Here is a 17,095-nt window from a genome sequence, read left to right on the forward strand (position 1 = left end):
GGGAAAGTCACCGGCGCCACAATCTTCTGAACATAGTCACACTGAGAAATCCAGAGAGAGTTGTGTGGAGCTGATAGTCTTAATTAGCTTTGTAGCAACACATTTGGCAATGGCTTGAATGTAACGGACGTTTATTAATATCAAAAAGTTACGCACTAAACCTTTAACATGAACACTGCAGCAGTCAACACAAAGCGCAGCTGTACAGACTCTACAGTCAGTGAGTATTGAGTGACAATTCATTCAGATATCTTGGACCCGAGAGGTCAAGGGGACCCCTTTTTAAAATGGCCATGCCAGTTTTTTGCTCGCCAAAATGTATCCCATGTTTGGAGGGTTTTTTTTTTTAACCCCCTTCTCGACAAGCTAGCATGGCACCTCACCACAGTTGGTACCAGTGGATTCCTTAGGTCTTCTGGTTTCATAGGATACAGACAGATCGATGGATCTGGATTCTTTAAAACTTACAGACCATTCAAATGAAAAGCCAGCCCTATTATCTACTATCATAAAATCCTGTGGTTATTCTGTGTTGCTTTCAAACAACAAACAAAACACAGCAGAGAAGGCTTGGAAATAGACCATGACCCTACTTTTGTTTACTTGGCACTTGGTGTGCAAAAAAAAAAAAAAAAAAAAAAAAAAAAAATCTATTCACATTCGTATCGCGATTCAAGCTCTACGGAGTCATATTTATTTTTTAAATTACATTTTTTTTTTTTCTGTTTTGTAATGGCGTGTATACTACTGTCCTAAAATGAGTTTAGTTCGCCATTCCCATAGATGGCGCTGCATCGAATTCACACTGACGCCTGGGCACTCTTGTTATAAATCAGAAGAAGAACGAGTGCAGCAGAAGTAGTTTAGTCGGTGCAAACAATGGCAAACCTCACACAGATTTATTCAACCTGCTCCATCCTCATTGAAGGAGAGAGTTTGGACACATTTCGGCTTTTATAACCTCGAGGGGAAAACGGAACTTGATAGGAATCATGCTATATGCAGGCTTTGCAAAGCGGAAGTTAAGTATTTTGGACACACCACAAACTTGAGAACTCACATGGTACGCCATCACCCGGAGATTAACATTAAAGACGCGGACGCACAACAACCTGAAGTACCTAACATGCCAGTCAACCACCACACTCTTTCAATGCTCTGTACTCCCACCGAACTCTCAACGAAAAGCTCTTTTTATTTAACAGTTTTATTTTATACTTGAATTAAATGTATTTGAAAGCTGGCCAAAGCTTGGCACTTTGCAGTTTTTAGCTGCAAAAGTTTTTATTTTTGTATGAAGACATATAAAGTAATATCAAACTACATTTAATTTGTTGTTTCTTTTAAATGGTATGTCTACTGCAATCACATGGGAAAAGTAACTACATTTACATACTGCAAATCGTGTTTTTTTTTTTTTTTTTTTTATAAATCGAGAATCGTTTTTGAATCGAAAATCAATTTTGAATTGACTCGTGAGCCTAAAAATCGATATCGAATCGTGACATTTTCTGAATCGTGCACCCCTAGTAGAGTTTGATTGACAGCTTTCACATCAGTCCAAATGAACGATACCATAGGGGCAAATGCTCCACAGTTTGTTTACAGCGACACAAACAGGTTAGGTGTAAAAGCACCCTCCGACCCAAACAGTTGTCCACTGACTCACCTGCAGTGCGTCCTCTCGCAGCTGGAACACCTGCAGCTGGAGACGGGCCTTAGAAAAGGCCTGCTGCCACAGCAGCTCCACTTTTTCCACTGCTGCAGTTATCCTGTAAAATACGAAGAAAAAAAAATCTCTTTAAATGCATCTGGTATCAATTCATATTTATGACAACATACTCTATGCCAGTTCGTGGTTGCTAAAAACACCTTGGAACAGCGCACATCCATTTCATCAGACAGGTGCGTAGGAGAAGAACGAGTCGGTCATAGGAAATTAAGAAAAAGTCCGACATCCTGATCATTTGTGCATAATGTAATAATAAATAAATAATAAATGTAACCTGCTAATTCTGGGCTTTCTTGACATTCTTGCATTTACCATCAGGGGCCTGAAGGCTCTATGGATAGGGACCTAATTAATCAAATGTCTGCAGTCTTGAGGGCAGAGATACATCGGACTATTGTTATTAAACATATCAACTGATGAACTGTTTGCCCATTGTTTCTTTTGGTAAGGCTTTTTTTTGTGGCGTTTATTAAGTGTTTCTATTTATCTACTGATGCAAATGTAAACTGCAATATTTGTGAACATGTCTATTTATGAATGCACGTTAGCCTTTGGGGATTTTAGCATTCATTCTATAGAAATCCATATCCATCTAATGCATATATTTGGGATGTTTTATTCTTGTTACTATATAAAGTGTTGTACTTCTTTTCAGCTCCATGTATAGTAAACAATGTTATATATGTATATTTATGCCTTAATCCATGAGGACAATGTGACTGGTGGTGACTTACAGCCACTTCCTACTAAAAGTTGGCATCTTAGCCATACCATTTGCCTGATGAAGGCGTAGTGCCGAAACTTTGCCGTTAAATTTAACTTTACAAGTTAGACAGCGTGCGGGAGTTTGTCTGCTAAAACACCAAAATGATGGACACTGAAAGGTCTTTATAAAAACTAAAGATGTCCACAGAGTTTCATTTTTAAATGAATAAAAAGGTATAAGGCATGCTTTAGAGCTGCACATACGCACACTGCTTCAGATGTTGTGCAACACAGGACCATTGCAACATTGTATGGTATGTGTGGGAAGTCTTATTACAGAGGATTACGATCCATTTGAGAGCAGTACTCTGGGAGCTGGCTGCCTGCTGTACCTGCTGTGGTTCTGGTGCATGTCAAAGGCGGTGTGCGTGAAGAGGGCAGTGCCAGCCATCGCCTGGTAGCACGGCTCCTTCTCAGGGTAACGCAGCTTCTCCACCACACTCTCACAGTGCCTCAGCAGTTCATCCAGCCCCAGCTCCCTGCATAGCAAAACAATACAGGTTAGTATAAAGATGGTGTAGCGGGTAAAAGAAAATATTCTCTTAAAGAAATTCTGTTTTTGCTTCTTGGTTGTATACCGTTCACTGGTGGTGTACTAGTTAATAGGGTGGAAAACTGGCTACGCTTGGATTTAACATCCTGCAATTTAGTGCCATTTGCAACAAACAAGACATTGTTGCTACAAACAGGTAACCACTAATTTCACTGACAATTTGCATTTTGCAGTTTTAGTTTACCGTTACAAAAGATGTCATGTGAATAATAACAGTATCCTAGACGATAAATCAATCATTTTGCTACAATTATGAATCCCTAAAAAAGGAGGCGGACAGCATAGGTTTAATTTCACTTTATTTTTTGGATCCTCAAACTGTGACACAATTGGAGCCATGCCCTGTTGCGGCCTTGTTTGGAGTCCTCCCCGACACGGTCAAATTATCCTGGTCTAAATCAGACTTTGTTGCATTTCTTTTTCTCATAGCTAAGAGGTTAATCTGGAGTCACTGGAAAGCTAAGCGTCCTCCCTCACATTCCTTATGGACAAGAGATGTGCTATGGTGAGATTAGACACTTGAGGAGAGGTGCTGTGTCAAGATTCGATCAAATCTGGCAGCCTTTTCTTTCTTATGTTGACTCCCTTGACCTGCAACCTCCAGAGGCTTCATAATCCAGTTAACTGCCACGATGTAGCCTATAGCCTGGTGATACTGATCATTGACCTTATCCTTTACACACTTGTTTTTGACCTAAGACCATATTTTTTTTTGAGTTGTTGTTTTGTTATGATCATTTGTTTGTTTTTTGTCCCTGTATAGTTATAGTTTAGCTTAAATTCCTTTATTGATTAGCACAGCCTAAGCTGGGTGGGTGGGTTGGGGAAGATGTGTGTGTGGTTTATAGTTGTCTCTTTATTGAAGTCTTTTTTTTATTAGACTGTATTGTAAATCTAAATAGCATATATGTATACTAGTACATACCTATTATAATTACAGATTAATTTCTTGGATGGATTTTGTAACTGTAAAAGTCTAAATAAACCATGAAAAAAAAAAAGACTATCCACTGAACCAACGTTGGCCTACGTGAGGAGTAGCGCCTCACCTCCTGAGCTTCTGGAACTCGGCCTCGTTGGTGGAGCAGAAGTGTCGGAGCTCGCTGAAGGTGGAGGGCAGCGGCAGCCGTGACAGAGACTTCAGGCTGGAGATACACGAGGGCAGCCGCTGGACCACAGACAGGAACTCCTGGACAAAGTCGTCGATCTCCTGGCAAGGAGCAGCACAGTGCCAGAGTCACTTTCAAATGCCAAGACGGCTCATGCAATTGTCAGTGGCGTTTACATGCACAGCAGTAAACCGGGGTAAGTGAACACGTGCCAGTTCTCCGTGCATACGTGAGCGGGGAAGAATGGGAAGAATGACGGGAGCGATTAGCTCCGGTATAGCACGTGGCGCTCTCCGGTGAAACTGATCGGAACTGGTCTTTCTTCCGGTTGACCTTTGTCTAAAATTACAACTAGGAAATCGGGGATAACATGGACAACTTCTTTTGCACCAGAAATGGGACTTTTTTTTATTCATGGGGCATTGTATGCCTTTATTTGCATAGGACAACTGAAGACATAAAGGGGGAGAGAGAGGGGGGGGGGGGAATGACATGCAGCAAAGGGCCACAGGTCAGAGTCAAACCTGCAGCCGCTGCGTCGAGGAATAAATCTCTATATGGGCTCTACCAGGTGAGCTAGCCAGGTGCCCAAAATGGGTCTTCTTGATAGTACTTGCCATGGCGTTGTTTTTGGCAACGTTGCTTCCAACTACTCTCTTCTATTTCCGGGTTAAAAACAACTGCAGCGGAGTTGGGAAGGGCAGTTATAACCTACGGAGCATGCGTAGACGCAGAACCCGACCGTACCCCGGTTAAGGTGTATACATGCACACACACCCTGGTTACTAAAGGAGGTAGGTCTGTTGACCATGGCGTTTGAGAAACCGGGGTATTGCCTTTATGCGAATATAAATCAGGTTTTATACCGCATGTTAACTCACTCACAGTTGTCAAAACATTCATTTTGCTATTTTTTCATGGGTTTTATGAAATGTGCTACATTAATCTAACTCCATTTTTGCGACACGACTGAAGCGTGGTGTCGCGATGTCATACATCCATGCTTGATGCGCCACGCAGTTGACCGGCAGCTGATTGGACGAACGCACGACGTGGGTCTGGCTGCTCGAGAATTTCAACTGTGCATCATGGCAGCTCGTTGGGAATACGATCTCGTATTTTACGAAAAAAAGATCGCCGAAACGTGTTTCTGAAAACGTTGCACGGCCAAATGGATCTGCACTGCGAGTTAATATTACGTTGGTTGCTACAACAATCTAATGCTTTGGCTCGTGACCCAGTGACAGTGATACCCGCTTTATCTCAAGAGACATCCAAAGTAGGCCAAGTTACTGTATGTAACACTTGAAATGCAACGATGCACTTATTCTTATAGTAAATTAAGGATTTTCTGTCTGAGCAAAATATTCATCACCACTATATGACCGCCCCGTAACGTTAACAAAAGGTAATCCAGTGGGCAATACAGCACCGTAAAGACCTTTACGACAGCAGGTGTGGTAAAAACACTGCAGCTTTTGTCCAAAGCGGCCGCTAGAATCAACACAAACTGAAAGTTACACATAGTCACTTTAAGTGTAATTTTTGTAATAAATCAAGCTGCTGAGAGACTTATTGTAAGGCTGCTTGATTTGTGTTCCATAGTAGTTGCTGCAAATTGCTCAACACCCACAACCTACATGTAGGTCTGGCAGAGATTATGTAGTTGCATCCTGAATGGGTCAGCTATAGGCAGAGAGCTGCCATGGTTAATGAATACTGTCAGTCTGTCACCGTCGCCAAATGGCCCAGATGAACATGACTGAATGTATAATGTAAACGGGAAGAGGGGCTCCTTTCACTTGCTAATAAGGTCAGCTGATTACGCGAGGCATTTGCACAAGCTTCACCAAGGTAACAAACAATAGACGCAGGCCGCTTGGACGGATCTCATGAATGGATTCACACATGAAAACCTCTCCTGGCTGAGTGAACTGAGCATGCTCTCCATCACAAAGAAGCAATGTTTAGAATAAAAATAGTTGGAATAAATATTTTTGGCTGCATTTAGTTGTATTGTACGTCATTCTGGCGTAAGCAGAACAAAGGAGCATGTATTTGTGCAAGTACAAACTAACCGCTGCTGAGGACAGCAGGACAATGTTACTTTGTGTTAAGCCCTCGGACTGATCATAAGACAAGTATCTGAGGGATTCAAGGCAAGTCTTATGAAGCTAAGGATTTCACAAACAGAACTGGTCAGAATGGCTAATGAGGGATGCCATTGTATTGCATACATTTAGTGATTGTCATCATCTGTATGCTAATATTTCTCAAATTATAGGTGTTTTTGCCAAGTGAGTAGAGAATACTTATGTAATGCCACCGATTGGATCTTAACATTTACTTAACAGAATATTTTTCTATTCCTATCCTTCACTTTGCTTCTTTTTATTTTTGTTTTACATCAGCTACTAACGTAACTGTGTCCATGTCCGGACACTGTTCGCAGTTATTGGCCATGTCCGGAAACATCCGGTCTGACACAGTTTCCATTCTTTTCACAGTGCTTTTCCTGCGCAATGGCCTTTGAAATGCAAATAAAAGTAATCTATACACATCGGAGAATCTATGTGTGAATTTTCATATATGCACATGGACATTTACATGTCTCATTAGTATACGAAAATGACTTTGATGAGAGAAAGCAGTACGAACGCGTGGGCGACGCTCTGGTTGCGCTATAACTTTACATACAAAGTGGAAATTAAGGAGCTTTTACTGAATAATTTGGAATTGTTGAAGCACGTCTTTTATTGTGAAGAACACAACAATGATCCCAAATTTGTTGACAGCATTAACCCTCCTGTTGTCCTCGGGTCAAATTTGACCCATTTTCAAAAAGTTTCTATATCAGAAATGTGGATTTCTTTCAACCAAATTTAAAAAAAAAAAAATAACGTGGATGTTCCCTACGACACTCTTAGTTAAATAAATGATCAGTTGACTACTTTCATTGAATTTGGGTGTTTTATTCAATTTTATAGCATGTAAAGAAAAATTTATAATAGAACGTTGGAAAACGTAGGAAAAAAATGTCAAAAAAAAAAATTAAAAAGTGACAAACTTGGAAAAAAGTAACGAAAGTCAGAAAAAGTGAAAAAAAAAAAGTTCTGATAATCTTCAAAAACATGGGAAAAGCTTAAAAAAAAAAAAAGCAGAAAAATATTGAACTTCAAAAAAGTGACAAAAGTGTCGAAAAAGACGACCAAAACGTTGGAATTTTTTTATTTATTTTGACCCAGAAAAAATAAAAAGTTGCATGTTGGTTGATGGGAGCACAAGGGTTAATGTTAATTTTGGGGACTTGTTAATACCGAAAATCCAGCAGCCCCCAGTGAGTTTTTACAGCGGGGAGATAGGGCTGTCCAAGTATGGCCAAGGGTAGTGCAGGGCTAATTCACCGGTATTAACGTCCTTTTGGCGACTCTTGTAAAAGACAAAGCTAAAGCAAATGGTTAAAATGATAGTGTTAGAAAGGTACAAACCCCAATTCCAATGAAGTTGGGACCTTGTGTAAAATGTAACTAAAAAACAGAATACAATGATTTGTAAATCCTTTTCAACCGATATTCAATTGAATACGCTACAAAAACGATATGTAATGTTAAAATATGTTTTTTGGCAAATATTCACTCATTTTGAATTTGATGCCTGCAACACGTTCTATAAAAAGCTGGGACTGGGGCAACAAAAGACTGGAAAAGTTGAGGAATGCTCAAAAAACACCTTCCGCCAACACATTCCACAGATGAACAGGTTAAATGGAAACAGTTAGTGTCATGATTGGGTATAAAAAAGGAGCATCCCCAAAAGGCTGAGTCGTTCACAAGCAAGGATGGGATGAGTTTCACCACTTTGGGAACAACTGCGTGAGCAACTAGTCCAATAGTTTAAGAACGGTTCTCAACATACAATTGCAAGGAATTTAGGGATTTCATCATCTACAGTCCATAATATCATCAAAAGATCCAGAGAATCTGGAGAAGTCTCTGCACGTAAGCAGCAAGGCCGAAAACCGACACTGAATGCTCGTGACCTTCGATCCCTCAAGCGGCACTGCATTAAAAAAAAAAAAAAAAAAAAAACAGACATTATGTAAAAGGATATCACCACGTGGGCTCAGGAACACTTCGGAAAACCATTGTCAGTTAACACAGTTCGCCGCTACATCTAAAAGTTACAACTCTACCGTGCAAAGCGAAAGCCATATGTCAATAACACCTAGAAACGCAGCCGGCTTCTCTGGGCCCGAGCTCATCTGAAATGGACCGGCGCAAAGTAGAAACGTGCTGAGTCCACATTAGAACTGTAATCGGGCCTTTTCGGCCTGAAAAAGGACCGAGCCCGACAGAATTTGGCCCGAGCCTGACAAGTACATTTTGATTGACAGCTTCTTAAAAGCCCGAACCAGTTTATAGCCTGACTGTACAAAAGGCCGTCTATCAGCAGTGATTAGAGTGCATGTCGGAGAATAGCGAGGACACACGCTTCACACACCATTCGGCGGAAAAGGGAGAGAAAGAAAAAAGACTGCGCTGCACGCACACAGCTCTTTTGTCTTTCATCAAGAAAGTCATTTATAAAAATTAAAATATAATTTATTCATGACTAACGGAGGCTATAGACCACTTGGAAGTTGGAACAAAGAAATAAAATAAGTCCTCCAGAGGCCAGCCTCCGTTTCACCTCCTCAGCATCCATTTTCACGCTAATCGGAACGCATCACCTGACCGCTCATTTACCACGCAACCCGGAGCCCGGCCCGAGCCCGTGTAAAATGATAGAAATTAAGACCCAACCTGGGCAAAGATCTTCAGCTCTAGTCCACATTTCATTTCTGTGAAGGCACCATTAATGCTGAAAGGTACATACAGGTTTTGGAGCAACATATGCTGCCATCCAAGCAAGGTCTTTTTCTGGTCCGTCCCTGCTTTTTTCAGCAAGACAACGCCAAGCCACATTCTGCACGTGTTACAACAGCGTGGCTTCGTAGTAAAAGAGTGCAGGTACTAGACTGGCCTGCCTATGGTCCAGACCTGTCTCCCATTGGAAACGTGTGGAGCATTGAAGCGCAAAATACAACAACGGAGACCCCCGACTGTTGAGCAACTGAAGTCGTACATCAGGCAATAATGGGACAGAATTCCACCTACAAAGCTTCAAAGTGCCCTCAGTTCCCAAACGCTTATTGAGTGTTAAAAGGAAGGTTGATGTAACACAGCGGTAAACATGTCCCAGTCCCAGCTTTTTCGGAACGTGTTGCAAGCATCAAATTCAAAATGAGTGAATATTTGCACACACAAAAAAAAAACAATAAAGTTTATCAGTTTGAACATTAAATATCTTGTCTTTGTAGTGTATTCAATTGAATATAGGTTGATTTGCAATCCGTTTATTTTTTTTACGTTTTACACAACGTCCCAACTTCATTGGAATTGGGGTTTGTAAGAAGGTGGCCTTTAGTTTGACACCATTAAATTAACAAAAAACACTTGTCAGGGGTATGACATTTTCAAAAATTACCTTGATGAAGGCCACCCAACTCTGGTGACAGTAAATAAGGTAGCCGCCCAAAGCTGCCGTTAGCTGGCTTCGGTCAATGTAGTTGGAGAGCTCCGAGGTCTCTTTTAGAAGGACTTTCTGCAACGATGAGATGGGCGTTAGGTAACGACGTCAAACCTAAAACAAACCCAGGGGTACAGTAGGCAGTGCGTTGTTCACCTTGAAAGAGGCAGCGTGAGACCTTGACGGGGCCAGGAGTTTGAGCAACAGCTTGGCAACCTCCTTCTTTTTGGGCTGAACTATGTACACACTGTGGACTGTCCGCTTGTGCAGCTAGAAAAGAAAAAGGAAAAAAAAAAAAAAATGAGCACAGTTGGTGATGTTTAGACAAACATTGATCATTCTTTTGTAACGATTTTAAAAATGGGGAAAAAGAAGAGAGATCCCGGGATTGCTCCGTTGCCGCTCGAAAATCCGCCGGATGTCACTCTTTTCGGCAGGATGTCCATATCCTCACACTTTGTGTTGCAATTTTAATTTCTGAGGACTATGGTTAACTGCTCCTCAGATCTCTGCAGGGTAAATCCAGACAGCTAGCTAGACTATCTGTCCAATCTGAGTTTTCTGTTGTACAACTAAAACAACTTTTGAACGTACACATGTTCCACCTAAACAAGTTCCTTCCCGGGGCTATTCTGCAGCGGCACCGTGGCTCCGTCCGGCGCTTAGCACCGCCCAAGAAAAATTGTGATTGGTTTAAAGAAATGCCAACAAACAAATAAACCAGAGCACGTTTTTCTCCCATCCTAGAATGCTGTGGAACTAGTCAGACCCTCCTCTGCAGCGCTGTGGATGAGGGTCTGGCAGACCGAGACTAACATCTACTGTCCTCCGTGCATTGTAAACCTACCCACTGATACTCCTAAGGTTTCTGTGAGTCAGTTTGTGGTATTTTTATTCAGGAATGTGCACCATGTAAGCAGCCCAACTTGAACTTAAATTAAGGTCACAAGTACATTTTGACACAGGGCCCCTCTCCAAACAGCCCATTGACTAGCTAATAACACAGGACTTGTATTTGTTGACTTTGCACTTTAGTGGTGGTGTGTACAAATGTAATCAATTTAGCAAAACCCACTGACATTCCGTAAATGTGCAACTTTTGAGGCCATTTGGTTTCTGGGGCCTTAGGGCAGTTGCCTAGGTATGATCCAGATATACGGCCGCATACAGTATCGGTTAGCTTGTTATCATTGTTGAACCATTCATGCATCTTTTAAATTACTCCATCGGTCTTGGAAAGCAAAAACAATCTGGCCATATCAAGTTTGGATTGACCACCACACACATAACTTAGTAATTATGGTCGCGTTTCTTCCTATTCCAGCAGTTTTTAATTACAAAATAAAATGTTTAAAACATCTTGGTATGCATGATGACATCAGGCCAGCAGCTAAGACCGCAGGGAAACTATAAAAGGTTTTTTGTAGAACAGTTGATCTGGGTGCTAAAACGCAGCATCCCTACATAGTTGTGCTCAATTTATTGTAATTTCACAGTGGCTTTTCTAATAACCAAGCATGTGACCAGCCATGCATGTGACACCCGTCCTCCACACACACGATTTCCACTGTGACCACCACAGATATGATGCACTTGGTATTGTGCTGTTGAAGATCAGCTCAGACAACAGCTCTTTGAATCAATAAAACAAATAATGCATTAACTTAATGCTGCTGCTGCAAAAGAAGAGCTCTGCTAGTCAAGAGGGCAATCACAAGTTGAGCACGTCACTGTGCTGTGTGCAGAGGACCCACTCCAAGTCTTGTTCATGCATAATTCAGACAGAACCAACGGCAGAAACACCAAGCTGATGTTTAACAAAAGCTCTGTGCGTACATACTCCTGAAACGAACTTTTACAATACTAACAATACGCAAGATTATATAAAAACATTGGGCTTTTCTATAGCCGAGAGGAATGCTCCCTGCAGGATGGGACATTCATTCGGTGGAGTTGGACTTCTCTGCCCACAGGAAATGACAAATCAAAAGTTGAGCTAAATCCAACAGTGAGTGAGCCACCCTGGTTGGTAAATTAAATGAGCTTTGTGTTCTGCATTTCTGGACACTGAAGTGAAAATGTTAGTGCTTTTTGGGGCCATCAGCATGCAAGGTTACAGTTCCCAGTGCAGCTTCGAGGGAAGATATATTAAAAAGGCAATGATGTTCAATCCTAATGGGTGACAGAACCCCATTTACCCACTTTGAGCATTATTTTGGCCACGCACGCATTTCGGTCTTGTAGTTTGGATTTTTTTAACATGGGGTCTATGGGGATTGACTTGCCTCAAGCGGGCACTCGAGGAACTGCAGGTCAGCAGGAAAAGTGTTTTTGCAACTAAAAAGGCTCAGCTCAGGCTAATATTTTAAGTGTCTGACAACATTATGGAAAGGATCCCTTCAGAGATGGACCTTTCCGTTTAACCAGAAACAGCTCTGAGGTCGCTAGCGCTAATCCCACCTGACTCCATTTAAAAAAGCAATACTTTTAGCGTGTATAGAGCAAACGTATTTTCACATGTAAATCGGTAAACTATGTGTTTATTTTAACCAAAACTAGGAGTTGTGAAGGGGTCGAATTAACCCTTGTGTTGTCTTCCCTTCAACCTTGAAAAAAAAACACTTTTCTGACATTTGTGAAGCTTTTTCACAATTTGTTTTTTCCAACATTTTAAATTTTTCTTCTACACATTTTCAGCACTTATTTCTACGTCCAATATTTTCTGATATAAAACAAAAATTTTAAAACGGGCCAATGTGACCCGAAGTCAACACAAGGGTTAAGTGTATTTTACGATGCTAAAATTACTGTTTATTTACATGGAGTCTGGTGGGTTTAGCAAACGCAATATCGGATGTTTAGGTTTAAAATAAAAAGGATCTTACTCTTTAACAGAAAGGTCGAACTCCTTAGAAATCCTTTCCATAATGTTGTCAGACACTTAGAATATTAATCTGAGTCTGTCAGTGGCAAAACAAGCATTTTTATGAAGGTAAATACAAGCTGGACAATTGCCTTATTAACTTACATTGTAGCTTGTTTCGCCGCTTAATAATATGGACCAATGTTCCCATCAGTCACTTAGACACAAAAACAGGCAAAAGGCAGTTACCTTTCAACTTTATGTTAGCGTAAAAGAAGGATTAACGTTACCTGTTGTGATATTAAATTAAACGCGTTCGTAACATTAAAATATCGTAAAACACCTTTTTCAACCGTGAAAGGTTATTCTATGTTACTTAGTTGGGCATTTATTTTGCATGAACATCCAAAAGTCAGTTGTTTTCTAGGAGTCTTTATGGTCAAGCGGGTCAGGTTCCCGTCCCAAAATATCTATTTATATCTATGTTCTAGGGCTGGGCGATATGGAGAATATCAAATATCACGATATTTTTGACCAAATACCTCGATATCGATACCGCAACGATATTGTAGTGTTGACTATTGGTGCTTTCACAAAACATTTATACAATGAGATTTTTGATAAATAATCATCAGTAATGTGGATATAATGACTAAGTGGGTAAAGGCAAATAATAGAACAGTTACAACAGTCTGTTAAGTTCAGAAAATGACATCACTTTACTGGAATGCAGCCTTTAAAACCAGGAAAAGACAACACTTATGCCATATTACGATATCCAAAATCTAAGACAATCGAGAGATATATATTGATATATTGCCCAGCTCTACTATGTTCCATACTTTATACAGGCTATGGTGTGTGCACAAGAAAACAGGGACCCACTCATGGAAAAAAAACAAGATGTCTAAAAACACTGAAGCACACGGGTTATACTGTTGCATGAGGGTTTTTGTATTGATACAGTGTGTTGCTGTGGTATATCCACTGAGCATATATTTTAACCAACTTTTAAGTGTACTTGTAGTTTGTGACATTTAGCACTGCAGTCATTTAAACAGAAAGGTGGACTTCCGAGTTCATGCCAAGCTGTGATTGGTGCATTGAGGATAAAGAGGCAGCGGAGCAGTCAATTGGATGTACTCTGTGTGTATTAGAAGAGTTAGCTACGGCACAGCTAGTCAGTCTTGCTGCCAACTGTGGTGCTGCCACAAAAGAAATACCCACTGTAGCACAAAAAGCATTTTTCCTCAGTGCGTGACATAATATCAACATGAAGTCGATGGGTTGAGCGGGAATGAGCAGGCAAGGCCAATGAGAGAAGAGAGATGGAAGCAAACCAGGTTGAGAGAAAAACCTTGGCTTATTTATTGGTTTGGCTAATGCATTGGCATTCACACTGGCCAAGTGGCCATTGGGACTGGTAGGAGGGGTAAGGGAGTGATGTAAGCACGGCAACGGTCTATAGCGTTATTTACGAGACCGGTCTGAGAGACCTCCAGCTTACAGCGGGGGTCTCTGAGCATGACATGGCCGAGTGACGAGCTAGCGGCCCTGGCAGGCGCCTGCTGGCTGTCTCCTCACTTCACGGAGCTTCAACTCCCAAAACTTTGAAGCAAATTGTCAATTCGGCATCAATTTTCGCAAGACTGCCTATATTCGAAATCTAAACAGTTCATTTCTCGCTAGCTGAAAGAGTTACAGGAACTGCGGCCAGATGACCTTAAAAATCCCCAAATTGGTCCAGTCGGAACACGAGAAAAAGGGTTCTAGGAATTTTATGTTCTAGGAACTGAAAAAATCCCTCCGGAAAGCGGCTTTGACACAAGTCATAATTAAAAGGGGAACTATGGAGTTTTTTTTTTAGCTTAATTTACCTTAACTGAACAGCTTTGGAGTCATTGGAATGGTTGTATGACTTTTTTTCAGGTTGAATGGTGGTCGTCTCGCTTCCCCCTAGCACCTGTGGGGTAAAGCGGAAAAACCACCCTTGCAACTTTTGGCCGGCGAGCTGGTAGCGATGGAGTTTTTCACACCATCGTCATGGCTGAGCCGGCAAAAAAGAAGCAGAAAGCTAGGAAACCATTGTCGGAGGAACAGAGAAAGAGGAAACGGCAGACTGACCGAGCAAGTTTTTACACAGTGTTGCCAAATATCTATTCCGAAGCTGTAGGGGGAGCTCTATAGAGAAACCTGTGAGCAAAAAGCAAGAAAACAGCAAAGAAATTGCCAAAACTGCATAGTGCCCCTTTAAGGCTACGGTCTTGCTGTGCTGTATTGAAGATACACTCACTAAACAACGTTTCAAGCTTCCCGTGTAGTGTGTTCTAATAGACTCTGCAGCCATCATAAATATTCCTCCACCCAGACCCCCTATCTTTTAACTATAATCATTACAAAAGGATCGTCCCATTTTTGAGCCATTACTGAGGAAATCTAGAAGCCACATTCTACATGTGGTGGATATCTAGTTTCAAAACAATCATTGACAACATGCTGCAGCCCAGTATACACGGAAACATCACACAGTGCACTCTGCCATGACAATACCTCAAGCAGAAGCAGAGTCTCAGCGATGAACTTGGTTGTAGGGAGCGAGGCGTCCCTCAGATCAGCCACCACTGACACCAAACCCTCCTTCTCCTGCTTCTTACTGTTGAGATAGAGAGAACAATCCAACCATCAGTACATCTTGTACTCCCTTCTTACAAACACAAAAAAGCGTGTCAGACTCCACTTACTTGTGCAGACACAGAAAGTAACTTATGAAGTCCACCACTTCTGCTTTGCTGAGTTCTATGGGGAGTTTGGCTTGCTCATCTGCTGGGAACACGATCAAAGGGCAGCCATGTTGATCAAAACCACCTGCACAGACAGATAACACCAATGATCTCACATGTGGAGGGTTTCTGGCAAAAGAAAAGACAGGTTTGACCAAACATCTGGCACTTAACTCAATAAATCAAGTCAATATTGCCAATATAAGTGTAGGGCTGCAACTAACAATTATTTTCTCAATTAATCGATTAGTTGTTTGATCTATAAAAATGTCAAAACATGGTGAAAAATGTGGATCAGTGTTTCCCAAAGCCTAAGAGGACGTCCTCAAATGTCTTGTTTTGTCCAAAACTCAAAGATATTCAGTTTACTGTCACAAAGGAAAGAAGAAACTAGAAGATATTCACATTTAACAAGCTGGAATCAGAGAAATCTTATTTTTTTTAATAAAAGAATGACTCAAAAGATTAATTGATTATCAAAATCATTGGCGATTAATTTAATAGTTGACAACTAATCGATTAATCGTTGTACCTCTATATAATCTACATTTAGGAGAGGGCCCTGGTGTTGTGCATGCTGACTCACTGAAACAGCTTACTGGGACACTTAATGGAATTGAGCCACTGTTAAGGTTATCAATTTCAGCTGTGCTTTTCAGACAGGCAGGCAGAGTAGAGTGAGTTAATAGCTACCAGGGAATAACACGGCTGCAGAGTTGAGCACATGATCAGAAGGCAGCGGCGGGGAGGGGGCACACTCCGGTACGTCTGAAAGGTTCGTGGGAAATGATTATTTTCATTGAAAACACGCCAGACAAGAATTTCCAACAGTCCTTGCAATATGACCACTGGAGGAACCGGTCCAGCAAATTCCTCACCGCCTTCAGAAAAAGTTGGCTGATGAGTAGCACCCTGTAAAGTGATGAAGACGAATGCGCCACGAAACTGTAGGCTACATTTATTAAAACTTTATCGGCGAAATACACAAGTTACCGCCACATTTAGTCACTGTGGACAAAGAAGCTATCGCGTGCACATTTGCACTTGTCACAGTCCTACCTGTTGCGTGTCGGCTCATCTTAAATTCCTCACTCGCGGCTCATTTTCACAAGTTTTTTTCCTCTTAAAGTGGCAAAGCAAACTTGTACCCGAGGAACCGGACCGGACACCTATTTTATTCCGTCTACGCCAACACTGAACAGTTCTACTGCGGTGCTGGGAAACAACACCGGGTGGACCGTGGATGCTCACTGCCTTTCTCCGCCATGTTGCATCTATTCAGCAGCGTACGTCTGTCTCTGCGCTGACCCCTCCGCTGACTGGATGCTGCTCGGCTTATTACGCTGTCTTGTGGAAACCCAGCGTAAAGAGGGCGGAGAAAACACAGAGGAGGACGGACAGCTCCCTGGTCCCCGCAAATCAAGTCGTCCCCACCCCACCCACCCTAAAAAAATATTTTTGAGCGAACACTAAACTAAAGGCGTAACTTTTTTTTGTTTTATTGGTTGCTCATAATTAATTTATTCAGTTTAATGTTTATCCAATCCAACTTTGGCCTTTTTCTGCAAATTGTATTCCTCAACATGCACAAAGATTTAAAGCATAGGCTACACTGCCAGGATTATGGAGCCCTCCAAGTCCTGAGATGATATTTTTGTATCTTGTGCCACAAGATATAGATATTTTTCACAGAATATAGCCTAATATATTGTGCGCACAAGTTAT

The 17,095-nt window shown here is 41.4% G+C and overlaps 1 protein-coding gene across 1 annotated transcript in view; it reads right to left on the reverse strand.

The window, feature by feature from the left end:
* The window catches only part of LOC116067442, a 39,782-nt gene extending 23,025 nt beyond the window's left edge, over nt 1–16,757 (reverse strand). The window contains exons 1-9 of the mRNA XM_031323877.2: nt 16,430–16,757; nt 16,064–16,138; nt 15,332–15,455; nt 15,141–15,243; nt 9,884–9,997; nt 9,686–9,802; nt 4,100–4,260; nt 2,830–2,976; nt 1,670–1,772 (exon numbers count right to left, since the gene is read on the reverse strand). Of these exons, the coding sequence (XP_031179737.2) occupies nt 1,670–1,772; nt 2,830–2,976; nt 4,100–4,260; nt 9,686–9,802; nt 9,884–9,997; nt 15,141–15,243; nt 15,332–15,455; nt 16,064–16,138; nt 16,430–16,448 (963 nt within the window). The 5' untranslated portion in view covers nt 16,449–16,757. The remainder of the gene's footprint in view (nt 1–1,669; nt 1,773–2,829; nt 2,977–4,099; nt 4,261–9,685; nt 9,803–9,883; nt 9,998–15,140; nt 15,244–15,331; nt 15,456–16,063; nt 16,139–16,429) is intronic.
* Nucleotides 16,758–17,095: the final 338 nt, after the last annotated feature.

The sequence above is a fragment of the Sander lucioperca genome, chromosome 19 (assembly GCF_008315115.2).
Source record: "Sander lucioperca isolate FBNREF2018 chromosome 19, SLUC_FBN_1.2, whole genome shotgun sequence".
Lineage (NCBI taxonomy): Eukaryota > Metazoa > Chordata > Actinopteri > Perciformes > Percidae > Sander > Sander lucioperca.